This window comes from Heloderma suspectum, chromosome 7 (assembly GCF_057233095.1).
Source record: "Heloderma suspectum isolate Gila_16-S chromosome 7, 16-S_ref, whole genome shotgun sequence".
Lineage (NCBI taxonomy): Eukaryota > Metazoa > Chordata > Lepidosauria > Squamata > Helodermatidae > Heloderma > Heloderma suspectum.
Window position 1 is genome coordinate 63,650,143 of NC_139464.1, and position 21,160 is coordinate 63,671,302.

At 42.1% G+C, this 21,160-nt stretch overlaps 1 protein-coding gene across 2 annotated transcripts in view; it reads right to left on the bottom strand.

Annotated features, from left to right (window-relative positions):
- The window catches only part of NAV3 (neuron navigator 3), a 351,861-nt gene that overhangs the window by 35,599 nt on the left and 295,102 nt on the right, over positions 1-21,160 (bottom strand). Inside the window, exons 23-28 of one of the 2 annotated variants that reach the window (XM_084810411.1) lie at positions 11,359-11,442; positions 8,356-8,467; positions 6,426-6,547; positions 5,903-5,923; positions 4,600-4,772; positions 855-1,008 (exon numbers count right to left, since the gene is read on the bottom strand). In XM_084810411.1, the coding sequence (XP_084666537.1) occupies positions 855-1,008; positions 4,600-4,772; positions 5,903-5,923; positions 6,426-6,547; positions 8,356-8,467; positions 11,359-11,442 (666 nt within the window). The remainder of the gene's footprint in view (positions 1-854; positions 1,009-4,599; positions 4,773-5,902; positions 5,924-6,425; positions 6,548-8,355; positions 8,468-11,358; positions 11,443-21,160) is intronic. The other variant, XM_084810412.1, reaches the window with a different exon arrangement.

Below are 21,160 nucleotides of genomic sequence, written 5' to 3' on the forward strand. Positions count from 1 at the left end.
AGATTCCACGACAAACAGCCTAGATAAAAATACATCCTGAAACCTCCAGCTAATTGTACCGTTAGACTGCATCCAAGTGGCAATTTGGAAGGAATGTGTGCATTCAGTTCACATTTGCTCTGTGCAGTCTGCATATGTCATCGCCTCTATTTCAGGTCTTAGGCTACAATCCTATACTCACTTACCTAGGAGTAAGTCCCTTTGAACTCAATGGAGCTTACTTCTGAGTAGGCGTGTATAGGATTGCACAGTTAATTCCCTTGCATAACTCTACAGGGCAAAATTTAAGAAGCTCTGTGACAGCTAATTCATTTTAGCAATCCCAACAGAAGATGACTACTCACAACCCTAGATTCTGTGACCTGGTTTATGAGCTTGGAAGATTAACTACTGGAAAAAGAAGGTAACAGTGTGAAAGGGCAAAATCAGAAATGGTAGGAGGTAGAGTCAAGGAGTTAAGAGGCCATGAATACCTTCAGCTGTCCTGAAATGTTGATGTAGTTCTTAGTGAAGCAGTCAGCACTCTTCTGTGTACCCAAAAGCCTCTCTGCCTCCTTTCTGAGTATGTTATCTCTTAGTAACATTTTGCAGAGGAACTGACAGTTATAAGGGATCGCTGCCAACAACTGAGACAGGGACACTAAGCAAAACGGTACTTTTTAGAGACAGTTGTAAATCTAGGGCTCTTATTCTGTTACTTATTACATTATTTTTTAATCCCATTAAATCTCAGCTAAATTGTTTCCACCCAGATCTCATTTCATGTCTCTGTTTAGTCCAGGGTGATTGCAGCAGTGGTTTAAAGAAATGGCTTTTGTGAGTAATGCCCCAGTCAATTGGTCCCCCGAGCTGACCTGCATGCGGTTCATGGCTTCTCGAATCTGGTCAAGATGGTGTGCTGAGCTGAGGGCCTCAAGACGAATATCTGTTAACTTGAGCTCTTTCTCCCTGAGCTCATTTTTGAGCTGCAGAATTATTTCAGCCTCTGCCTCTGTGCATTCACAGATCCTAAAAAAAAATGGGAAAGGTAAAGAGGCAGAAGATTAAAGGAATGTTCTCTTCTAAAGGCAGTGTGCTATTATTCTGTATCAAAGAATAGAAAAGGGTTGCTTGCCGCTGGTGACTCCTTGGAGCAGGAGGGAGAATTTCATCAAAGCAACATGAATGGGTTCAATTTAAAAACATGAAAAGGGAATAAAACATCTTGATAAAATGCTAAGCTTGCTTTCATAGCTTTCCTATTTAGTTCTACATTTTCCATTTATAAGAAGCATAATTATTGTGCATGGTTATGTCCTCCCCCCTGCAAAAAAAAAATGGAGGAGGGCTGTATTTTACAAAACAGGTTTATTAAACAGTTGTGTTGCTTTCATTAAAAGTTAACAATTTCCCAAACTAGAAATTAAAAGTAAAATATTGTGGTGGAAACAGCTCTGCCAATGTTGTCTATAAGGTGCAGCACAAAATATAGTGTGCATGCGTTGCTCATGCATTACTATTTCTTGATTACTCAACACTTGGCATCTATTACTTGATTACTAAACGCTTGACTTGTACCTGAATATGTGAACTGTTTCCACTGATATATTATGGTGTTTAAGGTGATGTCTGGTGTTATAAATACTATGACTGTGGTATTTGGTTTATGATTGCCATTTCAAACATGCAAATCATCACTTGATGTTGCATTTATGAATGATAAATGTGAATGTGTGAATTCACCACTAGGGTTTCTTCATTATAGCAGCCATGTGGAGACCACTGATGAATGCTTCTATATGGCAGTGGTTCCACAGATCAAAGGCCATAAAGTAAAAGGGCACTCACTACATGGATCAGTCCTACAATGTGGGGTCTCGAGCAGCATAAGCTGATACTAGGAATGGTCTCTGTGGTTGCAGAGACTCACCACACAATATAACCAGATCACCATACAGTCTGTGGGCAGAAGTAGTGGCTTCTATGTAGCTGCATACCACAGTATTTTCTTTCATTTCCACATTGGGAGGAAAATGTGTACTAAGTTTTAGAACAGGTTACTTTTTTCAATATAAACTTTTTTTTAGCAGATAAGTGAAAATGTAAAAGAACATATGTCTGGAGGTAGTTGCTTGGTTCACTGTTTACACTTGGAGTCTTTACTTTATTCTGCCCTGCTACCCTCTAGGAAAGAGGACATAACCACAGCCTAACAGCTCTGATATGAAGAAGTCTCTGTTCTTTTTTATAAGCTGAAGAGTGTTCCACAGCAATATCTGTGCATATCATTGAGGATAATGAGAGGCCCCTACACAAGAAGCTTGATCATGCCTCTTTTTCTAAAATCATGTAAGATGCAACCAATGTAAGGAAAGTCAGTTTTTAATAGCGAATTATTTCTTGTTGGGACATATAGAGTAATGTCCTTTTTTATTATTGCTATGACAATGCAGAGCAGCATCAATTCATAATACTCCACATATTATATAATACATGTTATTCTACATCTAGTATTACAATATAAATCTGAAACTGCTACAACTTCTTTCAAGGAATTACTAGAAATGCCTTTTGGGGGGAAATGGACCACTACATTCTAGTTCTTGGATATGTAATTCCAAGCCCCACATGCCAGTTTACCGGGATCTATGCTTGTAGATCACGTGACCATTTTGCCTTTTCTTTGGAGCCCAGATTAAGGATGACCTGCATATACACGCAGTAGACAGACGGATGCAAGTGGAAGAAAGTAAAGGAAATGGTTTAGAAAATGAGACTCAGGTCCAAGGAAGAAACAAAGTAAAAAGTACCTATGCAATAGAATGAAAATACAAGAGGTTTTGGAGGGGAATGGAATGATAAACTAAAGAAGGAAAACATGCCAAGGCTTAGGTAGATTTTATTTATGCCAATCATAATGTTGAATGTATGAACAAAAAAAATAAGACTGCAGCTAAAAGACGGAGAGTGAACTCCAATGAGCTTTGCTGAATTCAATGGGACTTACTCTCCAGGTAAGTGTGTATAGGACTATAACTTCAATGTTTGAATGTTCCTTCATGTCAAAAACATTCAGATACAGCATGTTAAGAGAGAAGACTAAGCTAGGATATTCTCCCCACGAGACTAGTTTTGCAGGACATTATTTGACATGACAAAGCATTCAAATATTTGGTTCTCCCAACTACACACACGTGCACACACACCTGCAGTCTGAAGTGTTACAATCCAGCAACATATATACCACATGAAAAGTCTTGAGTACAAATTTTAGAATGCTTAATTTGAGAACTAGGAGACAAAACAATCTGTTTTAAGCCATCACTGCATTCTAGTAGGAAAGCAGATGCTTAAAATAAACTATTTATTGACCAGTGTAGCCATGTAATGCTCTGCAGGTGGCAAGCACTTCTGCCAGTATGTTTAGGAGATGCTTTGATGATCGAAACCTCTAGCTAATTGGAATTGCAGGTGTCTAACAAGAGTGGACATGTGCATTCTCTGGCAATAAGAATGAAACTTGATAGAGAAATGGCTAGCTCATTACAGGAAGCAGGTGTATTCTGCTTTAGGTGTTTTTGGACAGAACTATCTTATGTGGCCTGTTCATTTCTACTGGGGGTGGGCCACAGCCTCTACATCTCCTACCCTGTTGACTAGATCTCATTTGCACATGCTGTCTATATAAGTGGGACACATCTTAAGAATGTTCTTTTCTTTTTCTGTTTGTACGTGTGTGTGTGTATACATACCACACACACATGCGCACGCGTGCGCATAACCAACTGAGGATAACACTTCACGTAGCTGATGAAGGCTTATGCTACAATGCATTCAATTATCTTTAAGTGCCATGAGACTTCGTTGTTTTGGGTCAGGAAAGGTGAATGATGGAGAAGAGTCAAGAACATTGCACAGTATCCAACAGGGTGCTTATGTCCCCACTGATTCTGTGCCACCCTGCTGATTCCCTTCTGCAAGCAGTGGGTCCCTCCGGTTCCATTGTGCAAGTGGAACCCACTACTTATGCAAGGGAGATTTAGTGCTTCCCAGAGGAAGTCCCGAAATGAGCAGAAACACTCATTCTGGAAGGAGGCAGGTCAGCGGACTTCCCTTATGTCAGCTCCACCTACTTGCCTCCTTCCGGAAACGAGTGTTCGGGGTTGCCCCGGGAAGCACTAAATCTCCCTTGCATGAGCAGTGGATTTCACTTGCAGAAGGGAATCTGCAGGGCGCAGGAGAATCAGTGGGGGCATAAGCACCCCACTGGATACTGCCCCTGATATATGCCCCCCCAAAAGGGGGGGAAGAATGCTAGATCAATATTTTTCAAGTCACAATGAAATGTAGAAAGCAGTGGAAGCAGGTGCAAGAAGCAAGAGTTCCCCCTGTGCAGTCAAAATATTGTTGGGCAAGGATGGCATTTCCATGAGACAAAATTTTAATAGCGAATCAAGATGTCTGAAATGAATTTAGAGAGAGAAAGACAATAATTACCAGGAGCAAAATGTCAAAGGTAGTGACAATATTTTTGAACTACCCATCACTGAATCAAAGACTGTTCCTTTAACAAAACTGATACTTTCTAAGAAAGATTTGTGCAGGAAGGGGAAAACATACGCAGATGCTGATTGGGATGGCTTTATTGATGAAGACCCGCACTCTCCAGAGCTGTGGGGTAACTTGGGCGAGGATGGAAGAGATGAATCTGTAACTTCTTCTATGTCAGAATGTGAGGAAGGAGGCTTTGCAGACTTTTTCTTCCCAAAGGCCTGTTTGAATGAACTTCTTAGCTAGGAGAAAAGAAAGGAGATTAAATGTATTTGAATTATCTTTGAAGATGTGGTTTACTTTATGTTTTGCTGAAAAGTTAGTTTGCAGATGCCAATCTAGCCACTGCCTGAGGTAAGTATATAGATAAAGCAGGGTATTAACATGTGCAACACAGTAACTTTAAGAATACAATAGAGTGCTTTTTAAAGTCAGCTGAGCACAGCGCTATGGAAGAGGTGCAGGATCAAGTGGTACAGCTAAACAGATGCTCATTTAAAACCCTACACCTCCTATGGAATCCCATTCCTCTGGCATTCCCTTTAAGGTGACTGGTCTTAAATAGCCACATTGTTTAAAATTATTGGTTTTATAAATATACCACATTCCAATTAATATGATTTTGTGAATTATTTATGTAGAATTATTTTTCTTTAAATGTTTGACCCTATTGTTTCTACAGTAGCCTGGATCAGAAATAAGCAGATTTAAGCCGTAATATGATGCTTGCCTTTTTGTTGACAAGAAGCTGAAAGGGTTGGGAAAGAGGAGGTATTTGCTGTAGTTCTGTTTTAAAGAAGCAAGTTCATATGTACAAGCATTGCTGTTTTTGCTCTAGAAGCTCTTATCCATTATTGAAAGGGACAGAATAGCCAAAGAGCCATTTATTTCAGGAGTTGAGATGGCAAAGGTTATATTTGCAGTGAGCACTATGCAGTTATTTTTGAGATATCAAAAGCTTCTTATGAACACACAAGTTACTCTTACAGAGGGAAAAGGTGTGTTTCCCTCCCCACATCCCCCACACACAAATAGTTGTTTTGATTACCCAAATGATTCTTCTACTAAATGCTGGAGCACTTTCTTCACTGGATATCATTTCAAGAGCTGGGAGTGTAAACGCTGATTGGATAACCATAATTTATGTTCTTTCTAGTTTATGATTTCTAATAAGAAAGAAATGGATTTTGGCGACACTCCCCCTTTCTAGATTTCAAAGTTGGAGGTAAAATGAATAGAGAAAAAACTAAGGAGACATAAAGAATAATCTGTTTTAGAAGGGTACAAAAGCCTACTGCCAAAATGAATAGCAATCATGCCAAGATAAAGTTCTTTGAGATGCATGCCAAATTTTCCAGGGGTTTATATTCACCTCACTTCCTCTAGAGTTCACCTTGCAGAAACATGAAAGAGTGTGCAATTACAAATCAAGGGAATTAAGTTGGAATCAGTATTTTTAAAATATTACCTGTGTAATAAACAAATTTTTAAACAACAAAAGTAAATCCTCCCATTATTTCAGTAAAATCTGAAGTACTTGTGATAAGTGTATGCTCTTCTCAAGTCAAAGATTTTATATCTATCTATAAAACATTTCCATCAGATTTTCTTCATTGTCTACTAAAGTATTCCAGACAGTTAACCCATTTTATAGAATGAACTGAGAAAATGTTTCTAGTGCACATACAATTTACAGTGATCCAACTATACTTGGTTTGCCAATATTAGCACCTCGCTAGATGCAAACAAATGTTATCTATCTAGCCACAGCACTATCAAAAGTTACATATACAGAAGGGCACTAAAAGGCATATTTATATGTGCCATTATGTTATTTATGCAGTGAGGAACTATCCAAAAGGATAATCAATGCATACGTTTAAATCGGCACTTACCCAATTTTTCTTTTTCTTTTTCTTGGAGTCAGCATCGTTACCGCTGCCCATGCTTGAATGGCTGGTTCCACTATTGATGCTAGAAACACTTTCTGAAGAATGTTGCCGCCTTATTCGCAAATCTATAATAAATGGAAATAAGTGTTTATTGGATCTTTCTTTCCAGGACACTTCCTTTTCTGGGATTTCAATATTTTGTGCAATTTTAAATTCCACTGAAATGGGGGAGTTGGATGGGCTGCAAAGAGAAACTCAAAGGAACTGCTTCTTGTGGAAGCAATGTGGGGGAAGTCCTTGTTCTCCTGGGGCATCCAGGCTCAGTGTGTAAATGTATGTCTGTCCGGTGGACTAGAAAAAAGATGAGCATGGGAAGAAGCACACACCCTAGACATCTGGATAGTAGGAATCAGCAGTGAAACAACACAGCTGATCCTCCAAAACAGAGCACTCTGGGCTTGCCCTCAGGAATATTACTGGGAAAACACAACCATTGTGAATGCTTACAGAAGAGCTAGAGCACCATGCGCAGCAATGACCTAGTATGTCTCTTGACTTTTCTCCTTTAATGCAGTGGCTTGGATCCTAACTTTCTCTGCAGGAATGGCATTGAGTTCATGTATATGGAACAATGCTTTCCCAACTTTTCTTTCCCTTTTGCAACCTTTAATTTTCAGTACTATTGACTTTAATTGAAGCAAATTAAGTACATGCTAAACTCTTTTACTTGAATTGATTTATTTCATTGATTAATATACTACTTACCATATCTAAAACCTATCTCTAAGTGATTTAATGTGGATCAAAACTGCTCTGTTTTGGCAGGAACATGGCTATAGATAAACCACATATACAAAAGGCACAGAGGGAGCAAACCTATGACCGCTAGTCAGCGGCTAGACGGCCATAGGATATGTGGGTTTCCGGGAACCGACCTCAGAGCCTGCGCTCTGAGGTCAGTTCCTGGAGAACCGACCTTCCCCTCCTTCTGTGCTGCTGTGCAGGCAGCACGGAACGACCCCACACTCCACGCTCGAAAGAGGAGCGTGGAGCAGCCAAAATGGGGCGTTCCGGGGCAGGGAAGGCAGAAATGCCAGTATAACACAGTCTATGTGTTGTCCAGCAGCCTCCACCCCCGCTCTGCCTTCCACAAATGCAGGGCACGAGAAGCACAGAGGGAACGATTCCCTCTGTGCTTCTCCTGCTCTGCACTGGATAGATGGTTGCCTCTGAGTTTGGAGGCGGCCGCCTATCCCCATAGGATTGCACCCTAAAAGAGGTATCTATCTTTAGCTAGTGAATAACAGAACAATCCAAACCCCCTTACATCGTCTGCTGGAGGTGGTTAGGATATGGCAGAGAGAGAAACTAGGTGGGGGCAGGGGCAGGGGGGAGGCTATCACCATGGAGGCCTTTGATGTGCCCAAAGAGAGATCTGCAATGGCAAACATAAGGCCCTAAGATGGGGCATTTCAGGGTTGAGGTAGGAGCAGAGCCAGGTTTGGATCCATTCTGTTGAGATGGAGGTGATCCAAGCCCCTCAACTACACAACCCTGGAGCTGGTGTAGCTTACCCCCCATTGTTTCAATGGGGGGGTATCTGCCGACCCTTCCCACCTTCTGCTCTGAATCATAAGGACTTTGGATGCGGCAGTAAATCTACCATGTTGCTCTTCTCAACTCGACTTGAGATTGCTCTGTAATTCCTCAAGAGAAGTCTGAAGATCCTTGGAATTCTGTGGCATATGAATGACACACAGGAGTTTTCTAGCTTTGGAAACACTACAAATGCATCAAAGATTCAACTGAGCATACCTCAAAATGTGGCACAGACACTATTCCTCCAAACAACAGAAAGCCAGAATCCTAGGACATCTCTGGAGAACAAACTAATTCTCACCACAACAGTGAACACCAAAACAAAACACCATACCTTTATGAGTGTGGTCAGGGCCATTCAAAGCTCCTTGAATAGCAGCCTGTGCAGCTGAATTCTGGGCTTTCAGCATTTCAATGGTTTCCCGTAGTTCTATGAGCTCTGATTCCTTTGGAAACAACAGGAGAAGGCTCAAATGTATCAGAGTAACCATGCTTCCCCCCCCCCCCGGGTTTAAATATTTACAAGATGTTAGTGTTGTAATATGGATGACAGTAAGAAGAAAATTAGGTTTGATATCTGCTTCTCATCTCAGCTAATGCAGTGTACCAAAATCCTTAGGTTGGAAGGTATTAATCTCTAAAGTGTTACATAATAAAAATTTAATGTTTTATGGGGGAACTATATACAATAGAAAACATATATTCTATTTCACATTATGTGTGGTGACAAAACTCCTCTTTTGTAGGAGATTATTTAACAAGTATAATGCACAGTTTAAATAGAAACTGCTTTTGCTTTTGCAGCTTTTACTTCTCATTTATATAATGAGGATTAAAGCTACTGAAGGAACTTAACCTTAGTTGCATCAAGGAACAGGCAGGAGAAAAGCATGTGCTGAAATGTCCGGAAAAACCTATTGAGGTCACTGTCACTATTATAAGCTCTTTGAGAAAGGACGACTGAAGCTTTGCAAAATATGAAAGAATAAAATTGGAAGAAATTTATTTTGAGACCAATTTTAAATGACACCTAAGTGAGATGGTGTCCCTCTTTGAAATGTTTTACAATAGGTCACTTATGTCTCCCTTAACTGGGGGTGGGCAGAAGCTAGAGTGGGCTCTACTACTATAGTAGATCCCTTATCTGTAGTAACTCCAATGTAGCTTTGTATTTGTATGCCAGTTATCCCAGTGTCCAACTCTTAAGGTGCAAGGGTGATTGGCTCTCCCCTCTATTTTATTTATTTATTGCATTTATACCCCACCTTTTTTCCTCTTGCAAGGAACCCAAGGCGGCTTACATTATCCTCCTCCTCTCCATTTTATCCTCACAACAACAACCCTGTGAGGTAGGTTGGGCTGAGAGTGTGTGACTGGCCCAAAGTCACCCAGTGAGCTTCCATGGCCGAGTGGGGACTAGAACCTGGATCTCCCAGCTCCTAGTACAACACGCTTGCCGCTACACCACACTGGCTCTGAGACACCATTTTGTATCTGACTCTGCCCCCTGCCATTTGTTGTTGTTGTTTCCTGCAAAATAGATCCTGCAAGCCTGGAGTCTACCCATGGCCCACTGCTACAGGCTTACTGAAATTGAGTAGCACAAACAGAAGAGGAAATAATATACTCCATTCTCACAAATGTGTCAACTATTTACAGATAACATTGAAAACAAGGAAGGTGCAAGGAGATTTTTTTTGTTTTTAATTTGTTTTCATGTTTAAAGTCTCATTAATTTTATTTTTCACTCATTTGAACTACATACATTTGTTTATTTTTCCATTTATTTGAATGGAAGACCAGGTCAATTTTCTGGCTGGGTCTTTGGTGACCCAAATGGCATGAAATTCCCAGGCATTCTATTCCCCCACTCCAGGCATTCTATTCCCCCACCTCTGCCAGAACACTTGCAAGCAAGCCATGGTGGGCAACCCCACAAAGCACTTGTGGGCAACCCATGGACTACATGTGGCTCAGTGAGCCCCAGGGAGCCCCACCCACTTTTACTCATGATCATAATGTTAGCATAGCTTTTTTTAGTTTTACTTTTGTCATTGTCAAGAAAAGCCGCTCCACTTTTCAGTGAGTTTTCAATAGGGGTGCACGTTCCTTTTAAGACCAATGAAAAATTAAATGAAAAAGTCCCCAGTCGATCAGCATTCAGCTGGGTGGGGGAGAAAAGATTGCTGTTTCCATGCTGTTGAGCAGCACAGGGACAGCAATGTTGGCTGCACTGGGAACACTGGAAAGGGGAGGCTAAAGAAAGTTTTAATTCATTCAAATATGTATTTTGTTGTTTATTCGTTCAGTTGCTTCCGTTTACTATAAAAAACAAATGAACGATTGGGGACTTATTCATTTATTTTTCATTGGTTTTAAAAGGAATGCACACCCCTATTGAAAACTCACTGAAAAGTGGAGTGGCTTTTTTTGACGATGACAAAAGTAAAACTAAAAAAAAGCTATGCTAACATTATGACCCAGGGGAGACCTCTTAGAAAACAGACAAAAGTCTTCTGTGAGTTCTCAGAAAAGGTCTGTAAATACCAAGATGATTCAGAATCAAAGCAAGAGGAGTTCACCCGTCACTAGATGTAACGCTAAAGCAAAAGGGAAGGGAGGAGGAAATAATGTTGGGATGGCAGAAGAGGAAGGGGGCATTTGCGCCTGCAATGCTCTCAAACTCTTAGCCTAAGAGATGATCAGCATTGTATCTGCCATGCTACAGCTCTTATTTTTCAGTCCCAACTTGCAACATGGAACCACTTCCAATGTTTTATCTTATGCACTAATTTTAGTTCGGCATCTGGGCTTTTAGTTTTATCATGTAATAAGTTTACATGTCAGGTATTACTTAAAACATTCTAAATAGCAAAGTCAAAACCAAACCCACCTTCCTACTGCCTGCCTAGATAGCATTTGCTAAAAGGCTGAAAACTGGGTTGTTTTCCTATCCTTGAAATATTTCTTCTGTCTCATATTTAGTATTCTGACAATGCTGTCAGACTAGAACAAACCCTCCAAGTTGGTTTATGACCAGCTTTTGTTGCTGAATCTTTCAATACAGATTAAATCCAGAGTCTCAAATGTTTTAATTAAAACCTGGAAATGAAAGATTTTATCTTCACGCTGCCCTCCGATATAGCTAAACTAAACTTGATGGGGTGCAATGTTATTCTTATTGAACTTCTACGAAGCTTTGATAGTAAGGGTCATGAAAGAAAGATGCACCCGTCTGTTTATTTTTACAGCTGTCCTTTCATCCAGCTTTCAATACAAACTTTAATATAAGCCAAGGGCTGTTTCCCACATTAAAGCATCTGCTGTTTCAACATACCTTTTGTTCAGCTGTCATTGTTAGGCTTTGCAACCGGCCTGTCATATTTCCTAAGCTCTTTTCAAATGCTGCTACAAGATGGGCCTGTGAAAAAGATAGGGGTTGGGGAGAGCCATATAAATGTCACTAGGCTTCAGATGCAGTCTACAAAATTTATAAAACATGTCTGCATGTACTTTTGTTAAGAAAACCATATGTCCATGTCATAATCTCCAGCAAAGGGTTACTTCTACTAAATCTCTCATCATTGTCCAACCACACCCAAATCTGGTCAACATTCTATACTCCAGCTCTTAATTTTAATTTTAAGTCTGTTCTCCAATCTGAAAGACTATCATACTGGACAGCAGGTCTTCATTATGAATACTTTTCTCTTCCGCTGCTGAAAATAGTTGGCAAACACTTGCCATGTCTGACTGAAGTTTTAAACTACAGGACCTGCAATAAAAGAGTACACCCGAGACTAACAAACTCTGGAAATGGTTTCATCTATAGAATTAGACTGTCTTGCACCTCTCCTTCATAAGGTTGTAATGTGGCAGGAAGCTGGAAAAATTAATGCACTACATATTCATTAAAATTGCAAACTCTATGGACAGTATCTGCAATGGAATATTTAAGATGTACCAATAGGAGTACTGATACTATGTTTTGCGATATTTTGAAGGCCCAGAATATTTGCAGGCCTCATACTGGCCTGATTTGAATGATCACATCTTAATAAATTGAGACGTGCACATTTTCTGTACACAAAAATTTTTTTTCTGTACATTCTCTTTTGCTTCTCCCCTTGCAGTTGCTTTAAGCCAGTAAGTCTCTAATTCACCATAGTTTCCAATTTACTCTGCAGTTCCTTATCCAGTACATAATTTCCCCCTTTTAAAATATCCATAAAGTAGTTTTTCCTTCTCTATATTTTATACAATATGTTTCAATATTTGTCCAATAATTGTGCACAGAAGTGAGAGATATAGCCATTTTTCTGTTAGGTATATTTTGTATCTTTTTTAACTAGTAAAGCAATAAACTTTAAAGGGAAAAAGAACAAAAAGGATTTGACAACACTGCAAATCTAGAGAGCAGGCTATCAAATTTCATTTCATTTATTATATTTCTATACTGCCCATAGTCAAAGTTCTCTGGGCAGTTCACAAAAATTAAAAACCATTAAAATTCATTATATAAAATATATAAACTATTCACATAATGACATAAAACAAATAACACACACACAACAGCAGCATATATCTAAAACAATTTAAAACATCAGCCAGAGACAATCAAGAGACTCATTTTACGCTGCCAAATGCCTGAGAGAGGAGGGCAGTTTTAACCTGGTGCTGAAAAGATGACAATGCTGGTGCCAGGTAGGCCTCCTCAGGGAGATTATTCCATATATGGGGAGGCACCACTGAAAAGGCCCTCTCCCTTGTTGCCGCCCTCTGAGCCTCCCTTGGAGGGGAATCCAAGAGGAGGGCCTTAGATGCAGAGCATACTGTATGGGTTGGTTCATGCCAGGAGAGGTGTTCTGTCAAGTACTGTGATCCTGAGCCGTGTAGAGCTTTATAGGTCAAAACCAGCACTTTGAACTGGGCTTGTAAGCATATAGGCAGCCAGTGCAAGTGGGCCAGAATTGTTCTTCTGATCCCTGTTAACAGTCTGGCTGCTGTATTTTGCACAAGCTGCAGCTTCCAAACCATCTTCAAAGGCAGCCCCACATAGGGAGCATTGCAGTAATCTAACTTGGAGGTTCCCAAAGCAGAGACAACTGAAGCCAGGTTATCCCTGTTCAGATAGGGGCATAGCTGGGCCACCAACCAAAGTTGGTAGAAGGCACTCTGTGCCACTGAGGCCACCTGAGCCTCAAGTGACAAAGATGGCTCAAGGAGAACCCCCAAGCTACGGACCTGCTCCTTCAGGGGGAGTGCAACCCCATCCAGAACAGGTTGAGCACCTTCCATCCAGTTAGAAGAACCACCCACCAACAGCATCTCAGTCATGTCTGGACTGAGTTTCAGTTTATTAGCCCACATCCAGTCCATTGTCACAGCCAGGCACCGATTTAGCACATCCACAGCCTCACCTGAAGAAGATGAAAAGAAGAAATAGAACTGCGTGTCATCAGCATACTGATGACAATGCACCCCAGAACTCCAGATGAACTCCACTCAACGGTTTCATGTAGATGTTAAATAGCATGGGGGACAGAACTGACCCCTGCAGAACCCCATACTGGAGAGTCTATAGGGCCGAGCAATATCCCCCAAATACCACCTTCTGGAGCTGACCATCCAAGTAGGAGCAAAACCACTGCAATGCAGTGCCTCCCACTCCCAACCCAGACAATCGCCCCAGAAGGATACCATGGTTGATGGTATCGAAAGCCACCAAGAGCGCAAGGAGAATCAACAAGGTCACACTCCCCCTGTCTCTCTCCCAACATAGGTCATCACACAGGGCGACCAAGGCTGTTTCCATGCCACAACATGGCCTGAACCCCGACTGAAATGGATCTAGATAATCAGTCTCATCCAAGAGCATTTGGAGCTGGTTGGCAACCACATGCTCAGGAAAGGAACATTTGCCACTGGCCTAAAATTATTAAGATTTTCCAGGTCCAGAGAAGGTTTCTTTAGGAGTGGACTCACCACCGCCTCTTTGAGGTGGCCCGGGACCACTCTCTCTTGCAAGGAGGCATTTATCACTTCCCTGGCTCAGCCAGCTGCTCCTTCCCTGCCAGTTTTTATAAGCCAAGAGGGGCAAGGATCCAATATGGAAGTGGTTGCATGAACCAGTCCTAGCACCTTGTGAACATCCTTGAGCTGTACCAACTGAAACTCATCCAAGAAAACTGGAAAAGGCTGTGCTTTGGACACCTCACCAGATTTACCTGCTGTAAGACTGGAGTCGAAGTCTCGGCAGATGCAAGAGATTTTATCCTGGAAGTGCCTAGCAAAGGAATTACAGCTGGCCTCAGATGGGTCTACAGTCTCCTTAGGGCCAGCACATAATAGGCCATGAACAACCCTGAAAAGCTCCACTGGGTGGCATATGGAAGATTGAATGGAGGCAGTGAAATGTTGTTTCTTTGCTGCTCTCACTGCCCCTGGGTATACCTTACCATAGGCACACACCAGGAGTGCACCCACTAGGAGTTCTTCTCCATCTGAACTCAAGCCGTCTCCTATTTTGTTTCATTGCTCTCAGCTCTGGGGTATACCATGGAGCAGTACAAGCTCTACTCAGGAGAGGGCACTCAGGAGCAATCACGTCAACTGCCCGGGTCATTTCTGCATTCCACAGATCAACCAGGGTTTTGACATGAGAGCCAGCCTTATCAGCCGGAAAGCTTCCCAGACCCCTCTGGAAACCATCTAGATCCATTAGCCTCCAAGGGCAGACCATCTTAATAGGCCCCCTGCACTTGCAGACCAGAAAAGCTGCCATTAGTCTAAACTTCAGCAAGCAACGATCTGGCCATGACAGAGGGACAGAAGCAAAGTCCCGCACCTTCAGATCATCATCTACCTGTCCAGTTGAGGAAGCCAGGTCTAGAGTATACCCCGCTACATGCGTTGGGCTGATGACATGTTGGGACAGTCCCATGGAGACCATGAAATCCTGAGCTGCCCCTGACAAGGTGCCCAAGATCCCCCAGAACCAACAGTCTGGGGGATCTCAACAATGCACCCGAGACCACCTCCATCAGCTCAGCTAGGGAGTCTGTTGAGCAGTGGGGTAGGCAATACACCAACACAATCCCCAATATGTCCCGCTGACCCAACACAAGGTGCAAACACTCCAGACCAGTAGTCACATGGACAGGGAGTCTGCAGAGGGAGATGGAACTCATATAGACAACAGCAACCTGCCCTCTCCAGCCCTCAAGTCTTCCCTGATGCTGAACCAAGTACCTAGGGATGTACGGACTGTATAAAATCCGCTCCGTCTGTGTTTTGTGGATTGTCAGGTGCCTTTCGTTCCATCATCCGTCCACAGACAGATGTGAATATCTTTTTTTCGTCATGAGGAAAAATACGGAAATATTTACGTAAGTATTTACATAATTTAACCCAGTAAGTAACATTTAGTGTATTGTCCCCTATTCCATTATATGTTTCCTCAGCAGAAACTTATGTATATTTCTATGAATTTATATGCATAAATTTCAGAAGAGTAAAAAAATCATCCGAAAGTCCACGGACTCCGCAGGGCCAGAGGGGGTCGCTCCACAGCAGATTCCGCAGGTTGGCTTCTTAGAAATCCAAGTTCATTTTAATTTGTCTCGAATTCTCCAGCATCCCTACAAGTACCCCGGTGGGCACAGCTGGGAGAGACCAACTCCTCCCTGCTCATCCACCCAGGTCTCGGTTATGCATGCCAGATCAGCCGCCTCATCCACTATTAAATCATGGATAAGGGAGGTCTTATTCTGAACTGATCTGGCATTTCACAGCAGCATATAAAATAGCAATACTTCACCAAAAAAATACAGATACAAAAGCAATCATACTGTGAAACATTTACATAGCTCCATAGCAGGATGATGATGTCTAGGTATGCTTTTGTTTGCTTATTTTAAACGTGTAAAAAAGTTGACTTTGCCTAGTAACATCAGACCTGTATACCATTCCCCCTGCAAAGAGAGGCAGCTGTAAAGCACTGTAAAGGGTGGTGGGTGTATTAGTGTCCCAGAGTTTCTACAGAATGAGAACTATGTCAAAATTATTGATTTTTAGAAACCTGTGATAAAATCCATGTTCCCTGTGACCTGGTACACTGTAATTTTAAAGTGTGAACGTAACTGCATCCAAATGAGGACAGATTTTGCTTAGTTTCAGTCTGATATAGTCTGTCTGGAATATAACTGAAAAAAGTCTTCTCAGCATCAAACATCTATTTATATAGCACCTTCACGGGAGAGAAGAAAAGGGTGCTGGGGAAAATATGCTTAAAGTAACCAAAAAACAAGGGGAAGGATCTAGCACTTACTTGAAGCAGCTGGGTGGTATGAATGCATACACAGGTCCTGGGCCCCATTGCCAGAAAAGTGTTCAGGAGGAGGTAGCATAACAAAGATAATTTGGGAGTCTCTACAGTGCTGCTAGGACTCCTAATCTTATAGAGCCATGAAGGAGGGAAGAGGAAGTCAACAGACAGACTGGCACATTCTCACAGCACTGGGTTCAGCCTAGGGATGTATGGAGTGTGTAAAATCCACCACGTCTGTGTTCCGTGGATTGTCAGGCACCTTTTGCTCTGTCGTCTGCTCACAGACAGATTTGAATTTTCCCCCCGTTATGCAGAAAAATATGCAAATAACTCCATAAGAGGGTTTGCAACAATGTACATAATTTAACTTAGTGCGTAATGTTTCGCATAGTGTTCCCCATTCCATTCAGCTTTTCCCCACGTATATTTACCAGTCTCAACAGAAATGTATTTCCCTATGAATAAATTTGCGTAAACGTCAGGAAAGTAAAAAAAAGAAAGAAAAAAGATCCAAAAGTCGACTGACTTCGCACAGCCTGAGGAGGCCGGTCTGCAGAGGATTCCGCAGGTCAGATTCTTAGAATCCACAGTCATTTTAGTCCATCTCAAATTTCTCCAGTATCCCTAGTACAGCCCAGCAGGACAGAGGGAGGACTATGCAGCCCACTCTAACCACCTCCGTCCCAGAGCAGCATGATAAGCATAGGATGTCCCCCAGGTCTGTTTGATTATGGAGGACTTTACACCATGCCCACAACAGGCATAAATGACCAGTATCTTCCCTAATATTCTGCTTTGTCTTCTTGGTGTTCTAGAAAAGCAAGATTAAGTTATGTCTTGCCATCCATGGAGTTTTAAATTCAGAAGTCTCAGAAATCCTAATCTTCTGAACAATCTTTTTTTTTTTTAACTCAGTGTGAATAATAATGAGAATACGCTTTCATAAAAATAACAATGTGTTTCATGATCCAGAACACAAATTGTTTCACCAACTGCATGGTACACTGAAGTATTACAAATTAAACTGAAAAGCACTTTTTAAATAAAAATCCAAATAGCGTTCAGCATTAACATAGACAATTACATTCCAATAGTGAAGGCATGTCTGCTGCATTTATGCGTATCAAGCACGTTTATTGCTAGGCAACTGTCACTGCTACAGGAAGGTGTGGGTAGAAAGTAGACTTTCAATGTTTGTTTTTTTAATGGGACAACAGCCCATTTCCCCCCAGTATCAGTGTGTATGGAATAGGTCTTGGGATTACTGATATTATGAGGAGGAAAAGTTTCCTTCCTTCTTTCCTAACATTTTTTTTTTGCAGGAGGGGGGTGAACGGGGAATTATTCTACTCAGGATGTAATCCTATCCAGATAGTTGGCAGCCTCCAAACTCTGAGGCTGCCAAGCAGCCAATGCAGGGCAGGAGGAGAGCGGTGGCTCCACACTCCAGCTGCCCTGCATTTCTGCTAGATGGGCAATTTCACCCATCTAGTAGTGGTGCCTTGGAGTGGGAGGGAAGGAGGCAGGAGCTGCCATAGGAAATCCTGTACGGCTGCTGCCCCGGTCTCCTCCCCTCTCTGCACCCAGGAACATCCCCTTTTTCCTGTCTCTGTGCTCCATTTTCCGAGTGTGGAGAGGTAGCTGGTGTGGTTCTCTCCACACTGGCTATGAGTGGGATGGAGAGGAGGTGGCGACCGTGGTTTCCTGGCTTGGAGCCAGGAAACCAACTATCCTACCCCCCCAGACACTGTCTGGTGGGCATAGGGTTGTTTTCTTAAAGTAATAATAGTGCCATCCTATCCATGAATGAGGCCTGCTGGACAAGGCTAGGACTTCTAAGTCCTCTACGCCAGTCGAGTGCTCTGTTGGTGTAAACCAGCATACAATAACCAGTGGAGCCCTTATGCCAGCAAAAGTCCATGAATGCAAGGGGAAAAAAATGAGTCAGAGTGGGGTGTAGCAGGGAGGAGTGGAGCCTAGTTGAAATCCTATGTTGCCTCACAAGTTACTCCTACTCCCATTCCTGGTGCAACTTATAAATATTCCTAATGAAGTTAATGAACATGACCGTGGATAGCCCTAGATGACTGTCCTCCCATCTCCTCCCTTTCTACACCAACAGGCATTACAGAGGGTAGGACTATGTCTAGTTCTGCAGCCAATGATGGAACATCACAAGCAGGATATCAGACTCAGTCAAGGAATACAAATCTAGGATATCAAGGCACACAGCATTGGGCTCAATTACTCTGTCCTCATATCCACACACCTTTAGACTAGGGGTGCAGATCCTCAGGCCTGGGGGCTAAATCCAATCTGCCTGAGGTTCCAGTCTGTCCCTCTGGGGTTCTCCAGATGGCCAGGCCCCTTCCCCCCGGCCTTACCCTTTGCCCCCAACTACCAATTTGGTGGTTTCCCAGCTTTTTTGCAGTTTTACCCATTCAAAAAGATTGCAATGCCTCTCCTAAGGCTTACTTACTGGGGTAAGAGCTATAGGCCCTAAACAACTTGGGACCAGGATATCCAAGTGAGCTCCTTCTCCCTTACCAACCTACCTGGTCCCTGAGGTCATCGGAGGGCATGTTCCTGGTGGTTCCACATGGGCCTATGGCCCGACTGGAGTCCACCAGGAGAAGAGCCTTCCGTGCAGTGCCCCCCTTCTTTGGATCTCCCTGGCCCTGGAGGTCAGGCCAGCAGCAATACTCTGTTGTTTCCAGTGCCTCTTGAAAACAGCACTATTCCAGGAGGCATTCCTTAACTGACCAGCTATGGTTTTTATTGGCATTCCATTTTTCTTTAAAGCATAATATGGTGTTTTAATCTTTTTATTTTTTTACTATTTTACCTTTTATGTTCATCATTCCGAAATCTGTTTTAGATATGGTGTAGAATACAAATATTGTAAATTAATAAAGAATAGATTAGGAATAATAGAAATAGATTCCTGCACTGAGCAGAGGATTGGACTCGATGGTCTTATAGGCCCCTTCCAACCCCACTATTCTATAATCTTATAAGCTAAAATATGCAGGGCTTTCTTGTTTTTCTGGCCCTACTCATTTGCTTTGGCTCCACCCCCTTTTGCCTTCAGCCCCAGACAGCACTGGAATGCATCCCCTGAAAGCTTCTCCAAAATGGAACTAGGTCCTTGGGCTGAGAGAGGTCTTGCACCCCTGCCTTAGTCCATATGAGTGGAAATGTGGTGATGGGTACAGCAGTGAAAGGACACTGCATACAGTCAAGGCTCACAACAAAGTTGACATATTGTCAACACCGGTCTTCATACATGCGTAGGGGAAACTTATCACCCACCCACCCCTGCATGAGAAGAGCCCGGTGCAGCAAGAATGCTTAGGAAAAAAAAGTCCCCTATCATGTCAATGCAGATTTTTTTCCCTAAGCATTCTGGCTGTGCATGGTGGTTGTGGGTCACTTTGGCTCTGTTTGTGCTGGGGAGAAAAGAGATAAGCCTCCCTTCCCCACGTGGTGCATACCCTGTAATTAGGTGAGGAAAGCCTTGGTACTCAGCTGCATGCTATGTATCAAGCAAATATCTAGTTTGGCCATCAGTCGGAGTGATAGTTTCTGTGGGAGAATTGTTAGTTTTTCTGCTTTCTGTGTCTTTGCAGGACCCAACACAATGGGGGTTTTCCTTCCATAACTGCTGTTTTGCTTTCTCCCATGCTTCAAAATGTTCTGTATGTACCTATCTATACAGTTGAACATCTTACTGTACATCATATTTCCTGCTATCATACACGTACTCTTATGTGGTTGCCCCCTAGACAACAGGCAGCACTGTGGTTCTGTGGCCAAGTCCTAGCTTACGCTAAGGAACTCCCTTTACAGGGTTTATGCTGGCCTAAAAACTACACGTTTGCTATTGTGAATTCATCAGCTTTATGTGGCAAGAAGCACTGATGAAATAGAAACTTTGTAAAAGCAAGGTAAGCCTGAAGTTAAGAAATCTGTATGAAATTGGAGCCCATTTCAATCAAGTTGAAAGTCTGCTGGTTAGATACAATTTGAATACCCTTTTTAAAAACTAGCTCTAGGATATTTCCTTCAGCAGCCAGAAACAAACAACAAGGGAAAACTCCATCTTCAGGTCGAAGTAACTGTAAATCAAGACAGCAGCAGCAGCAGCTGGAGTTTGAGTAGATTAAATTGTAAAAAAGGAAGATGCCTTGGGCTTTATCAAATGAGATAAATAACTAGACACTGAAGACAGCACAAGAATCTCGGATAAGAGAAGCTTGCCTAACAAACGAGACAAAATACATGCACACACAATTATGGCTTCCAAATATATCTTGTTTGTAAGCCAGAATATAGGAAAATGTAAGAATAGGTGTAAGAAAATATATTAATTGTATTCCCTTATCTCACAGACAAATCTAAATAACGAGTTCAATCAAAAATAAGTTAGTCACGCTGAAATCAATGGGACAAGTTAGTCACGACTAACATAAGTCCCACTGATTTCAGTGAGAATAAAGCATGACCAACCTAGGCTGCAATCCATGTACTCGCTTACATGGGAGCAAATCCCACTGAACTCAGTGGGGCTTACTTCTGTGTAGGCATATATAGGAATGCACTGTTAGTCTGGATCCAACCACTGAGTTAAATCCCAACACAATATTTATGCAAATATATGCAAAATGTAGCCAAGTATGTTGGTCAATATCTATACTCACATTCTGGGTTAAATCCCTGAGCCCTTTATTGAACCAGATTGCAGCAGCCTTCCCCAGCCTGGTGGACTCCAGATGTTTTGGACTACAACTCCCAGCATTCCTGACCACTG